Source organism: Buceros rhinoceros, unplaced genomic scaffold (assembly GCF_000710305.1).
Source record: "Buceros rhinoceros silvestris isolate BGI_N320 unplaced genomic scaffold, ASM71030v1 scaffold17586, whole genome shotgun sequence".
Lineage (NCBI taxonomy): Eukaryota > Metazoa > Chordata > Aves > Bucerotiformes > Bucerotidae > Buceros > Buceros rhinoceros.
The window spans coordinates 58,431-71,911 of NW_010419501.1; the positions used below are offsets into that span (position 1 = coordinate 58,431).

The following is a 13,481-nucleotide window of genomic DNA, read 5'->3' on the forward strand; positions in this document are numbered from 1 at the left end:
AAGAGTGTCCAACATGTAACGTTTTGCCATCATACGCGAGTGATTTAATCTATAAGAAAACCAACAAATATATTTGACTGTTCCTCTGCTTCCTAGATAGAAAAACAGTATTTCAAGCAGAAGTGATAGAATACCTGTATCACTTGTGCTTTGAATTCCCAAGCACTGGAAATTGTAGGTATCCATGGCAACAGCACATATATAAGTGTGATAAACTTAAATGTATTTCTGCATTTTGGAGAGGTGGCTTGTTAGTTCCAAAAAATATTACTCCTATGAGTTTACACTACCAAAGTCAGCAGAAGTTAGAAATCTCCGGTAATCAGCTTCTATCTTTCATCATGTTTCTTTGTCTAGGTGACATATTGACACAAACGCTAGAAAGTTTTTACTGTGAACATGCCAAGTCAATTCTGAAAACTTCAAATACTCATGTCAAAGCATAGTACTATATCAATAATCTTCTGGAGGAAAAATATCTCCTATAAGATTGTCAAAGAGAAATGGTGCTGTGCTGTAAATCTCATTTGTCCATGGAAGTAGATACATAAAGAGAATTTCAGGTAAACCTGCTCCTGTTTATGTATGCTATTCCTACCACTTCTCCATTTCAGAGTCTACTGTTATCTATTTTTTGTTTTCCTTCTCAATTTTTTCTTAAACAGAGAAAACTACTATTTTGAACATTTAACACTAAATATACGTGTACACAAGCAGGCTGAGCTCAGCTGATCACTAACATACAAAGCACAAACGAGCGCTCACTCAGCACTTTTTGCACTGTATCTGTGTCACATTATATCACTAAAGTACTGAATAACAGTTACATGACAGGAAACACTTTAACTCTCAAGTATTTTCCTGGAACAATAAAGAAATATAATAAAGCCTGTTTTCATACAGGTGTCTTCTGTATGCCCTTACTGCCCATCACTCCCCCAGCACTGTAACTCTAATTCCCACCCATCTTTCTGACTTGAATAACTTCCCTAAAACCTGTGCGCCAGAAAAGCTTCTTTCCTCCTGTCAGCATTCTCCTTGGTCTTCTCTCTGTCCACAGACATCCCACTCAGTTGCTCCAGTTCTCCCTTACTGAAATAGCTTTCTCTCTCCTATCTGACCAAGGAAAGCAGGACAGAAAACATGCAGTCTGGCTATACATATGATTACTGGGAACTACTGCCAAAGTGTACAACAGTTGCATTTTTGCCTGTCTGTTCCTCAAAGGATGTACTCGTTTGGATCACTCTTCTCTGTCAAGCTGTCATTTTTCACAAAACTTGTGGAAACATAATGTCACTAGAACTTCTACCTCTCAGTAAGATTTGGCTGAAACTGCCAAACAGTTCATAAAATTATTAGTATGTTATACTTGCAAATTGTAAATCATAATCATTGTTGCAATCATTTCTTCAGACAAGTAGGCAAAAACCAGTTGGAATTTCACAACCTTTTGTGAAGCAAATCATTCTGTCAGTTTGCAGTATACCATTAACTAGAGATAAATACACAAAAAAAATAATTACCCGTGTAACAAATGCCTAATGTCTACTAGACATTATTCTAAGTCTACTAGAACCAAAAACTGTCTATAGCTGGATCAGAGCATAACAGTGGTAATACTCCAACAGTAGCCTTACTTTCCACCTTCCTCTCCATTTATCGGCCATTCTAACACAGCTTATGTTGCAAGCAGAAACACTTCTCTAGTTTATTAATTTTCCTTCTGCCCTTATTCTCTTCAAAATCTCTGAGAGTTTCTTAGATGCACCAGACATTAAAAAAACTCTCTCTTTTCTTCCCTTCACATACTGTCTATTTTATTATGGCATCTGTGCTATTTTTTCCAACTCCTGACTTCATACACTCCTTTTTAGAAAGAATACTCTCTTGGGTTAATTCTCAGTTCTAAGCAAACTCTGCCCCTCTCAGTGATAAGTACGTGATGTTACTAATTTTATTACATTCATGATGATACAGCAAGTTAGCACTCACTCCAATGACTCATCTAAATAATTTTATTGAAGAATACAAGGTTCTGCAACCTTACTAAACTCTGAGCTTCTTCTGTAGATCATCGTGTGTGAATCAGTAAATTCTTTATTAAAAAAGATGAAAAGATGCTTCTCACAAGATACAAAAAGGTCATGGAAATTCTTTTCAGAAATTTCTGAAATTTTTATATATTGGTACATCTTCTTTTTTTGGGTCATAACCAGGGAATAGCACCAACCACAGATTTGTAGCTGAAGCTGTTTTAATATCAGGAGGCAGAATGTGCTTTTACAGAAAGGAGTACCTGGAAGACTAGTAACAAGCTGCCCTCGGATAAAATCATCCACTTCTTCAGGTTTTAAGTGATATTGTCCATCTGGTTTTGCTTTACGAGTTGCCATTCTGGCCAGCAGAATATTGGAACCTGTAAAAACATCAAATTAAAGTATGTCTTCTCAAGTGGAATGCCGCAGGTCAACAGTCAAGGAAAAAATGCAGAGAGTACAGTCAAATTCTTTATCTCTTACGAAGAATTTAATGAAATGTATACATATATATCTGCAGTATCTACTGCCAAATTAGCAGCTAGCAGTATTTGTGATTACAGAAGTGTAACTGCAGTGATAATTGCAATTGCAAAGTTAAACCAAACCAAACAAAAAACCAGCAAAAACCCCAGAATGACCAACAAGAAAGCGCAGGGCTTTTCTCTAAGAACACTGAATTTATTTGTCTTGGTTATGTTCTACACATGTAGAGGTACAGATAAACACTTACGAGCAAATAGCTAAAAAATTTATAAGTGTAATACTTTAACACTGCAGGACTTCGAAAAATCTGCTATGGTTAATGAAAATAATAGGTTGTAATTCTATCCAGTATATTGTATGTGAAATACAGGAATTAAGTTAATATTTCGGCCTGAGTATTCACTAAAAAAAAAAAATCCAGTGACTTTATTAAATTATTGTATGCATTCATAAAGTGCGTAAAGTAACAAGACCTATTTCAACATTTTTAATTCCCTGTTTATATGCTTTATATGTTCATGTCGAGCCAATAAGATCACTGAAATGATATCCAACACATTAATCACTGCCACTCAAACTCCCTATTCTAAGATAAAGCAAACTAATAAAAGGTCAGGAGAATTCACAACTCACAGTACTGTGTGTTGTTATTCCTCTTCTCCCCCCACGCACGTTCACATTCCTTTTGTCTACCCTAAAATTTAGTTAATAGGAAGAGTAACAGAGTGCACTGTTTCTCCTGAGAGGTTAAATTGATGAAACAATGACAGATTCCTCATTCAATTCCCTATTTAACTTTGAGGATCCATGTTTTGTTATATAGAGTACTGAAGATTTCCGATCCTCTTATCCATCAAACACACCAACATAGCCTCTAATATCATGAAATCTCAGTGATTTACCTTCAGCAATGTATTTATTGCCACATCACTGAAGTAAAGTAGGAAAAAACTAATACCTCACTTAACAAATGAGAAACCAAGATACAGGATATTTACAGATGAGTGTTTAATCTTTCATTAGCATTGTTTAAATCAGTTTAGTTTAGCCACTAAAATCTCCAGGGTAAAAATAAAATTTATTCAACTGGCATAATCATGTCCCTCTTTAATTTATCTCTAATCTAAGACAACAGCACTGAGAGGAGATCTCAATAGTATTACAGTATCTACTCAAATTGACATTTTACTATATTGGTACAACTTTTCCATTGGGCAATATATAAATCATTCACAAAAGATGTATGTTTCTGGCAGACCGCGATTTTGAAATAAGGTCTTGACATTCATGTAATATTACAATTGTTTCCTCTTACTTATTTAGTTAATCATGACTTATGAGTGAAGAGGCAAAGTCCTTGTCATGTACCTACCATGCGAATTTCTAGAAAGGATACGAAAATTATTTTCCAATATCTCACACAAATTTGTAATTAGAAAAAAAATGCCTGCTCATACATATTTGTCTCTTTCAATCAGTAAGAGAACTATGATACAAGATTAGAAAACAATGCTTTAAAAACTAATTCTGCTCTTTTTATAGAAAAAAGAAACACAACAAATAAGCATATAAAAGAGATTACAAATGTATTTCAAGTCAAAAGAAGACACAAATAGGAATTCAGAGAATTACAGTCTCTGTACTATGATATCATAAGAAATAAAGGAAGAATTCTGCTTACTGTAATGAATTTCAGCTTGTCTCAAGTGGATTTCATGCACTTATATACACTCTGTATATTTATTTACAGATACACAAATCTAGTATTAATTAGGGACAAAACCAAAAGAGCATGGAAGAAGCCAAGTGAAAAGAAATCAAGGAAGTTTTTTAAGATGTGTGATTACGTATACAATACCTATTACAAATCACACTAATCTTTGTTTTCAGTACCTTTTAATAATTATGCTAAGTCATGCCATCCCATAAACTCTTACCGCTATCTCTGCTAAGGAAGAGAATTTGCTCATTTTTCTATTTACTGGAAAAACACAACTGCATTTCATAAAAACGAATGTAAGGATATCATACAGATGGAATTTTAGCATACTGTCCAGATAACAAAGGAGGAGTGATAAAAAATTTATAAATTTTTGCTTAAAACTTGCCACTTGTGAAGATTTTCTTGCATTTTTGTTTATTTTAATTTAACGTAAAGGGTGATACATTCCCTATCACACACTTAAGTTTTTTAGTAATCTTAAATAGCTTTGATACCTGTTTAATAGTAGGCACTGCTTTTAAACAGAAATTAAATAAGGTACTTACCCATCCCAACAGAAGCAGTGCATTTAGTTTGGGCTTTGATTTCGGTGCGGATAGCATTTGCAAGTTCATCAGGGGTCACTCTGGTCTCTGTAAGGATTTCAGTGATATCTACTAGTGCTTCATCACAACTGACTGCTTCGATGTTATGAGTATAGCTATCAACACAAAGTAAAGGAGGTGAAACACCAGCAACAGCTCACCATCTGTTAAAACAAATATGTAGCAAATCAAGTCTTCCTTTTGTGGTGGCACTTCCCTGCTTATTTTGTATCACACATCACTTACATATTAAAAATGGTAAAACAGCAAATTACGGTAACATTACTAATGTAGGACTAATTTCAACATGCATCATGATTTTAAAGGAACAGCTGGAGAATGAGTTGAATACTTATTTTTCATTGACAATAACAAATTTCCAGTTTTGTTCAAGTGCATTTTAAGCCAGAAAGTAGTTTCTAATAGATGTTGCTCACGTAACCAATTCTCAGGTTACTCAAAAATACCTCTTTGAAAAATCTCACTATTAATAGGGATTTGCTTCTCATAGTGTAATCAGTAAAAAATTTAATGATGACTCCTTTGGAAGTCAGATGATGACTGTCTACAGGATTTGGCTTCAAGATAAAAGAATGCTCAGAAGCATGGTGCTCAAAATAACAAAAATACTTCAAAAGGAAGATGTCAAATAGGAATGGCTTTATTGCAGCTGAAGAGTAAGATGGAGACGAATATAACTAAATTGAATAATGGCATTCAGCACAGCAAATAAAATATGCTTGGTAACCTTACCATGAAAGATCATGTAAACCAACAGCACATTACCTTGCTAATATTTCATATACTGTCCGTGCAACTTCTTTGTATGCATCAAAATCATACGAAACAGCTTGAAGACTTGGACACAACTTCTTTGCTTGGCCGAAAAACATTCCATTCTTTATGCCGACTTGTCTAAAATTAAATAATAAAAAAACCCCAAATAAACACAGTACCAATTTTTCCACAAAGTAATATGGGGTATTTTCAAATGAAGTATTTGTCTTTTCTCACAAAAATGAATTATCAATAAAAAGGAATATTCAGGTACGCAGGATGGAGAGCCTACCTTTGGGAACATGCTTAAGACAAAGACTCCAGAAAGTACTACCTTCTATCTTCTGTTTCAAATTAAAACCACTCACATACTGTAGTGACTAACGTAACCGGATCTTACATTTCACTGTGCAAGCTTACAAAATTATGATCCTGCAATAAATAAACTCTAATTTTTTGAGATACAAATATAAGTCTACTTATCCTAGCAGGCTTGCGAAAGGTTGCAAAGAAGGAATAATTTCTGGAGTATTATTTCCACCAGGGAAGAAAATTGTATTTCCAACACAAAGAATGCAATTTTGATACAAAGAAGTGACAATAACATTATGTGATCAACAATATCACAGTGAATGGCATAAGGTTTTTCTTAATAGGTTTTGTTTCAAGTAACATGTAGGTTAAGTTGAAAGCTATTAAGCAGTGTTTAAAATGCAGCAGCATCCATAGGGAAGACCTTGTGCTAAATTCTAACAACCTATTTAACTGCAACTTTTGAAAACACACCAAAAAAAAAAAATCCTCTCTAGAAAAGTTTAAAGAAAATGACTTAACAACTGCTATTTTGGGACATTTTATGCCTATCTTTACGAGATTTTCACGCAACCCGATAGGTAACTTTTACCTACCTGGCTTCATAACTACAAGAAGCTATTTCAGCCATGGACAGAACAGTGAGATTGAAGTCAGCTCCATTCACATGTGTGGAATCCGGATGCTCCCAGACTGAGTCGAGCTTATCGGGTATTCTAATTTCTGCTTGGAAAATAATATTTATATTTGTTTTTATATTATTTTTCTTAAGAGTTTAACAGACTGAATGTGAATAAAATAAAAATTATGGATTTTACACAACTGCTATGCTGCTACCTGTCGATGAAGAGGTTCATATAGTATTTTGATTCATATCACGGTCCAGAAGAAAAACCCAAGGACAAATCCAGAACCACCCCACATAGTAATGTTCCTCTGCAGATAGGCCTGTACACATTACTCAGAAGAATATTAAGATACAGCAAAATTCTGTTTCTATTTTTCCCCAAATTACTAGACAGCAGCTTGTTGGAGACTACATACACCATACTGTAAAATAACACTGATCTCAGTTAGCTTTAATGACAATAAAAATCAACAAACACTTGAGGCTAACTGCTACGACCATATCTGTGAAGAAATACAAGACACTAAAAAAATTTACCAACTGCTTGGCTGAACAAGACAACGCTTTGCTACATTCCTTTTTTACAGAAAGCACAACTACCACCAGAACACAGAAATTAAATTCAGAATACATAACGATTTTATCATCATCCTTACAACCTCTTACTCAAAACTGTTTTTCTAATGATCTAGATACCACAAAGTGATTTTTAAGAAGTGAAACAACCAGAATGCTAATTAGCTCAAATTTAAAAACACTAACTGAAACTTAGTACTTCCTTTATCAATCTTATGGAGATATTAATTGACAAAACTTCTGTGGTTACTTCCTAACAATTCCCTTATTAGGATATGTCAACTTCTTTCAAATATCACCATAAGTTTATCTTGGATCAAAATGATACAATTATAAACACTGCAAACCCAGACTTAAAATGAGACACACCTTCCCTAATTTTATAAAACTTCACTGCATGCTCTTACCTAAATTTTAAAGAGTCCTCCAGGCCCACTGCATATTAGGTACTAGAACAAAATTCCATGACACTGAATACTGGAATCAAGCAAAGCATTTTCTATTCCTTTCTATTTGGGTTTTCACAGTATGTAAGCTTTGAAAGATACATGCCTATACTCTAAATATAGATCAGCCTGAAAAAATGGCTATATGCAAAAAATATTATGCCCTCTCAAACTCCCATCAGAATCAAAACAAGGTATCATACAGAAAAAAGCTTCCATTCACTTAAAATGAAATCAAATACGTATGTTATAGTTCTTTTTCAAGACCGTAGTCTATTTAATACCATACACCTTTGTAATATAATACTCAGGGTGTTTTCTTCAGAGTGTGACAATGACTAATTATATTTCATAGTACTAACAACTTACACACTGACAATTTGACTGAAAGGAAATGGTGCTATGTGCATATACAAGTAGTTATCAAACAGAGAAAGTGCTGTAATGAGTGAGTGGAGACAGCAGGGGTAAAGCCTGACTCGCGAAATACTGCTTTTATTCAGAATTTCCACTAAATTTGTGCACCTTTTCACGTCTTAAATATTTTAATGTATGATGAGCTCAGTAAGTTACCTAAGATGTCTGTAGCTGAAAGTTAGAGCAAAATTATGCCCCAAATAAAGATAAGAACGACAAGAACAATTTCTTTAGTCCATGCCTTCCTGTGCCCTGGCCTGAGATGATGCTGTCATCTTGTCTATCTTCATTGGACTCGTCGACTTTTTCCACATCGCAGCAGAGCAGATCCCCCCATGAGCTGATGGAGTCACTTCATGTGAAATTCAGGGCAATGCAGAACACATTGTCCTCAATGGAAGGCAAGGTAGAGAACCTCTCATCAAAAGCTGGGAAACTAGACAGGCACATGGTGAATGTGGAGCAACGGATGGAGAAATCAGAGGCCAGGACCCAAGTCTGTGAAAAAGAAATCGCTGAGAATAAATCTGTGACTAATATGATTGTTAAAATCTGCTGCTCTTTAGAATGAAAAAAGGGAGATACTAGGGTTGAGGGAAAGGAAGCCTAAGAAACACTCACATCTTGGGCATCCTGGCCATGGAAAAGAGACCCCAAATTAAGAATGCTGATTGTATGTTAATCTTCTCTCTTTAGAATATTAAAGATAGGACGTATGTAGTCATTTTTACTACCCAGAAAGGCTATCTCCAATTTGGAGATTTAGGGTGAGAATGGTAGAAAGTTTTAAATTTAAAAAGTTATACATTTTTGAATGTATTCAATCGAGAAAAAGAAAGTATTTCATAAAAGATTCAAGATTCTACTGATGCTAGATAGCTGTCTAGCAATGCAGATCAAAGGCAGGAACCAGTATCACTAAAGAAGTAATTTGCAAAAAAAGAAGTAACTGAAGCAGCAGAATTCAGTATTTGGTCAAAAGTGATTCACAAGGGTTTGGGTTTGTTTATATTTTGGTGTTTGTGTGTGTGTGGTTTGGGTTTTGTTTTTGTTTTTTTAATTTGGAACAGTTTTTCTAGTAAGCAAGACTTGGAGAAGGCAAAATCAGAGAACAGCCTGGAAAGTATGAAGCATCAAAAAATGAAGTGGGTTCCATGTTGAAGCATGGATGTAAAAATATGCTCATGTTCAAAGTTGGTCCCAACTACCTTTTTCTTTCATTTATATAACATGTTCCCAAACAGAATTGTGTACATTTAGCAGCATAATTTAGCATTCTGTACTTTTTGTGTTTTAGAAAAAGTACTTTTCCACGTGATACATGTGCCTACTGGACCGTATTTACCTCTGGCATGGCACAATTAAACACATGCTGTCAAGCGTGTCACATACACTTTCTAAGATACTGTGATGTTAGAAAAGCCTAACCTGCAATTCCACCTTTCCATCTAAGACCAAAACTAACTGTATTTTCTTTTCCCCAAAAGGAAGACAAGCCACGTACTTACGAGAATGCAAGCAAAAACAACAGGTTATATTTTTTGTTGACAAAACTATTGTACATGGAGATAAAAATTATCAAAGACACTAAAAAATATTATGAACTGCAGCTAATGAGAAAGAGACTATAAAAAGAATGTTAGGAAAAAATCCTTTCACCAAAACAGCAGCTTACACAATCAGACTAAGTATCAGGAAAGAAAGAGCTAGCTGCCTGCCTGTGTGCAAGCCAGTGAGATTGGATGGTGAAGTTAAAGAAATGAACATGTGGATAATCCAGAAAAAGCTGCTGCAGTAAGAAACTGAGTTTCTTATACAATGAGGCTGAAATCTGCTGTACTCTTAAGCAACAGAGTAGAAGACACTACTGAAGTCGTGAATCGCAAAGAACTTGCTAGGTATCAGCTAAGCTTTGTAACCTAACCACCTCACTCTCCAAACATCACTTGATTGCATGAAGTCACACCCTTATCCAGTGCAAGGTCCTAACAAAAGTTACAAAGTCACTGTACAAAACCGAACTAAATAGTTCATGCATAAGCTATACTACAGAAAATGCAATTCCATAAAACCCACTCTATCTTTGTAAAGCATTTATATATGGCATTGTAAACAACACAGCAGAAGCTAAGTCTGGAGCATCCTGAAAAGTCCTTAAAAAGTTAAAGGCTGGTGGGTTCCACAAACATATATATCACTTAGTTTTTGAAGTGTTCTTAAACCACAGCAAAACAACAAATAAAACCGCATCACTTCCTGTAACACCTTGTTTCCAAATGTCTTTGAAAATGGGCAGTGTTTTTAAAGCATTAACATTTCAGAAAAAATCATGGAAGAACAACCTGTCTTTTTCTACCTCTTGTATCAACAAAGTAAGTCACTGAGGTGTGAACTTTATAACAACAGTACTTGATACCACAAGGCTGATAAGAAGTGCCTATACAAGGGGGAAAGGAGAAGCTCAGCAGCTGCCCCTTGTTTATACACTTCTTCTCAACCTTATGGTAAAAACTAACCTTTTAAGCTGATAAGCAGACTGTTAAAGACAAAAAGAGAAACAAGTTGCCAAAGTTTTGCAATACACTTTCTTATACTAAATGCAGTTCAGGCAGTATAATAATAATAAAAACTTATTAAAAGTATGTTTAGTTTACATTAGTATACTACTACTTGAGGACAGAAAATAACAGATTTCTAAATTACTGCAGGCAAGTAAGTAATTGTCAAACTATGATAGATGCCCTGGTTTTGAGGAAACCAAGTACTGGAGAGACAGAACTCATGGAGGTTGCACAAACTTTCCAGAAACCTAAAATGGTCTAAGGGCCACACAAATCAACTCATCGTACACGGATATTGCACACAGGCAATTCAAAACCCAACTTCTAACAATCAATTTCTCCCCGGCCACGTGCTGTCATTTCTACTTTAATAGTAAAAATATTTCAGTAGCTTTTTAAAATTTATATTGTACCTTCTTCTTTTTATAATAGACTTACTCAAAACAAAGTGATCCCAGACAATTTGCATTTATTTATTTTAAATAATTACTTAACATTGTATCTTACACTCAACCTCAGTGAAAGTGAGTAAACCCTAAAACTGCTCTGAAATAATTCACCCATAGTGAAGAAAACTAAATTACAAGAAGTCACAGCAGCATGTTATTACTAAGGCCACAGAGCATCATGTTGCCCAAAGATCGATCTTTCCTGAAATCCCTCACAGGAAAAAACAAATTTATCCACTGTACATTTTACTAATAACTTTAAGGAAAAAGACTTCAACTACTAAAAGTTAAAAACATACAGACAAACAAACAAACAGGCTTATCTGTACCTGCTTTGCCATTCAATAGCTTATTCTGGTAATATTGCTGTTCAAGCTGGGGGTTTGCACCAGGGCGCAGTGGTGCCTTTCCTGCACCTCTGTTACTAGTTACAGCCACTGGTTTTCCTGTGGAGAAATAAATGCATGTACTCGTAAGTCAATACTTGTAATAGCTTACATTTTAGTAAAACCACAACTAGGGTATTATCATAAAGATATCTGCTTTAGTTTTTTATAATTTCTTTCAAGCTTACACACTCTTATAGCATTAAGAAAGAAACAGCTATGAAAGTGACTTTGCATTATGACTATGAATTTGCTTCTTAATGCAGTCACGTGTAAAGAAAAGCTTGTAAAGAGTGAAAACAGAGCCGTACTATTTTGTCTTTAATAACAAGCACAAACGGAAGCTGTGAAACTTCACCATCACGCTAATGATTCATTAGTTTAAGACACAGCAAACACTACACTGATTTTAAATGTTATCATGTTTATTAGCTTAAATAAACTAGCAGAGTATACACATACCAACACACTCAGCTCCACTTGTTGAATTAACTGTACAAAATCAAATCTTTAGTAAACTTCTAACTTTTTAATAATATCAACACCTCTGTAATTTTTCTATAGGAAGCTAATTTATGCACTGAAAATTATGGCACACTTCCACGGAACAGATCAAATATTTGCAGAAAAGTCCTAGGTCCTTTCTATTCCACGATGGAATTTAAAACTTGGCAAGAAATAAAGTTTTAAAGATCCACTCATACCAGGAGTATCTTGGGTACAGTTGCTCCAGCTTTTGGACAGAAGACGGCAAAGGAATTTATACAGCTTACTCTTTCCCAAGATCTATGATAGCTACATGTCAGCTGGTCACCACTGCACCAAGTCTTCAGACTTGCTCATCACCGAAGTTCAGCATTACACTTGTAAAAACACCCACCAAAACAAGCAAGGGAGCTCCATTAACTTGTCCTATGCCCTAAGGATGATCACACTGAATTTTTCATCCTCCAGGTGAAAATCCAGGAATTTTCCATCCTCCTTACAATACTTCATGTGTAAGAGCTTACATAGAAAAGAAGCAAATTTCCCTTGAAAAAGATGCGTCAAGCATTATTTCTCGGCCTTGATTTTTCCACTTTTCTAGTTAAACAAAGCTCCCTAATATCCCTGGGATACCAGGATATCCCAGTCTGGTTTTCTTTTCCTTTTTTTTTTTTAACAGAGTGACCAAACCCCATTTCTGGTACCACTAGAATTTGATCTCCCATTTCTAATGTGGTAGATTTAAGTCTCAGTAAGAAATGTACAATGTTACAGAGAATGGTTACTCCAGATTTCACTTTTCTCTTCTTACTTTAGATAACTGAAAGGACAAAGCAAGAAGAATTCCAGTTCTCTCTTCCTTATGCTTTTGGATTGTGAGAAAGTAAGAAGGAATAGGAAAGTTGCACAGTCTAACTATCAGAGATGCCAGAAAAGAAAAGATTAACATGCGAAGTTCATTTTCTAAGTGTGCAAGTTTGGTTTTGTTTTAAAGGCTTAACTGAGTAAACTGTAACATGCAGAATTAAATACTGACCTTTGAGATCTGGTCTATTTCGGATAGCCACAGACACAAAGAAGCAATCCATATCCACGTGCATTATACAGCTCTGTGGTTTGGCTGAGCTCGCAACAGACACATTACCTAGTATGAAGATACACCAACAGAAAACTTGAACCCTAATTTATACACTTTGGTACTACTCACAGTAGTCATCAAGTTTACCACCTTAAATTATAAAGGTTTTTGTTTCTTCTCACCAAGAACATAGTTACATTTACAAAATTCTGAAAGTAACGTAAGCATAAACAGTAGACAAACAGCCTAAACTTAAAGTTTCTATTTTATTTTCTCATAATTAACACCTTCTACCTAACAAGTTCCCCCAATCCAAGGAGATTAATGTATGTTGTGGGAACTGAATCTTTATTTTGCTATGTGAATGCTGAACCTGGAACAGAGAACTTTTCCCCTTTTTGCTCATCAATGAGGAGAATGTTCCGAAACATAAAAAAAAGTTTAGCAGCACTAAGACCTGCCACTAATTCTTCTTGAAACACACCAAAATTAGTTTTAAACCTCCCACGCAATTGGATTTTGTCATTGCTGTA

The 13,481-nt window shown here is 35.0% G+C and overlaps 1 protein-coding gene across 3 annotated transcripts in view; it reads right to left on the bottom strand.

Moving 5' to 3' along the window:
• Positions 1 to 13,481, bottom strand: part of REV1 (REV1, polymerase (DNA directed)) — a 48,950-nt gene that overhangs the window by 22,311 nt on the left and 13,158 nt on the right. For 2 of the 3 annotated variants that reach the window (XM_010138962.1, XM_010138961.1), the window contains exons 6-11: positions 12,907 to 13,014; positions 11,328 to 11,444; positions 6,518 to 6,644; positions 5,619 to 5,747; positions 4,794 to 4,948; positions 2,300 to 2,419 (exon numbers count right to left, since the gene is read on the bottom strand). In XM_010138962.1, coding sequence (XP_010137264.1) covers positions 2,300 to 2,419; positions 4,794 to 4,948; positions 5,619 to 5,747; positions 6,518 to 6,644; positions 11,328 to 11,444; positions 12,907 to 13,014 — 756 coding nt within the window. Of the gene's footprint in view, positions 1 to 2,299; positions 2,420 to 4,793; positions 4,949 to 5,618; positions 5,748 to 6,517; positions 6,648 to 11,327; positions 11,445 to 12,906; positions 13,015 to 13,481 lie in introns of all 3 variants that reach the window. The other variant, XM_010138960.1, reaches the window with a different exon arrangement.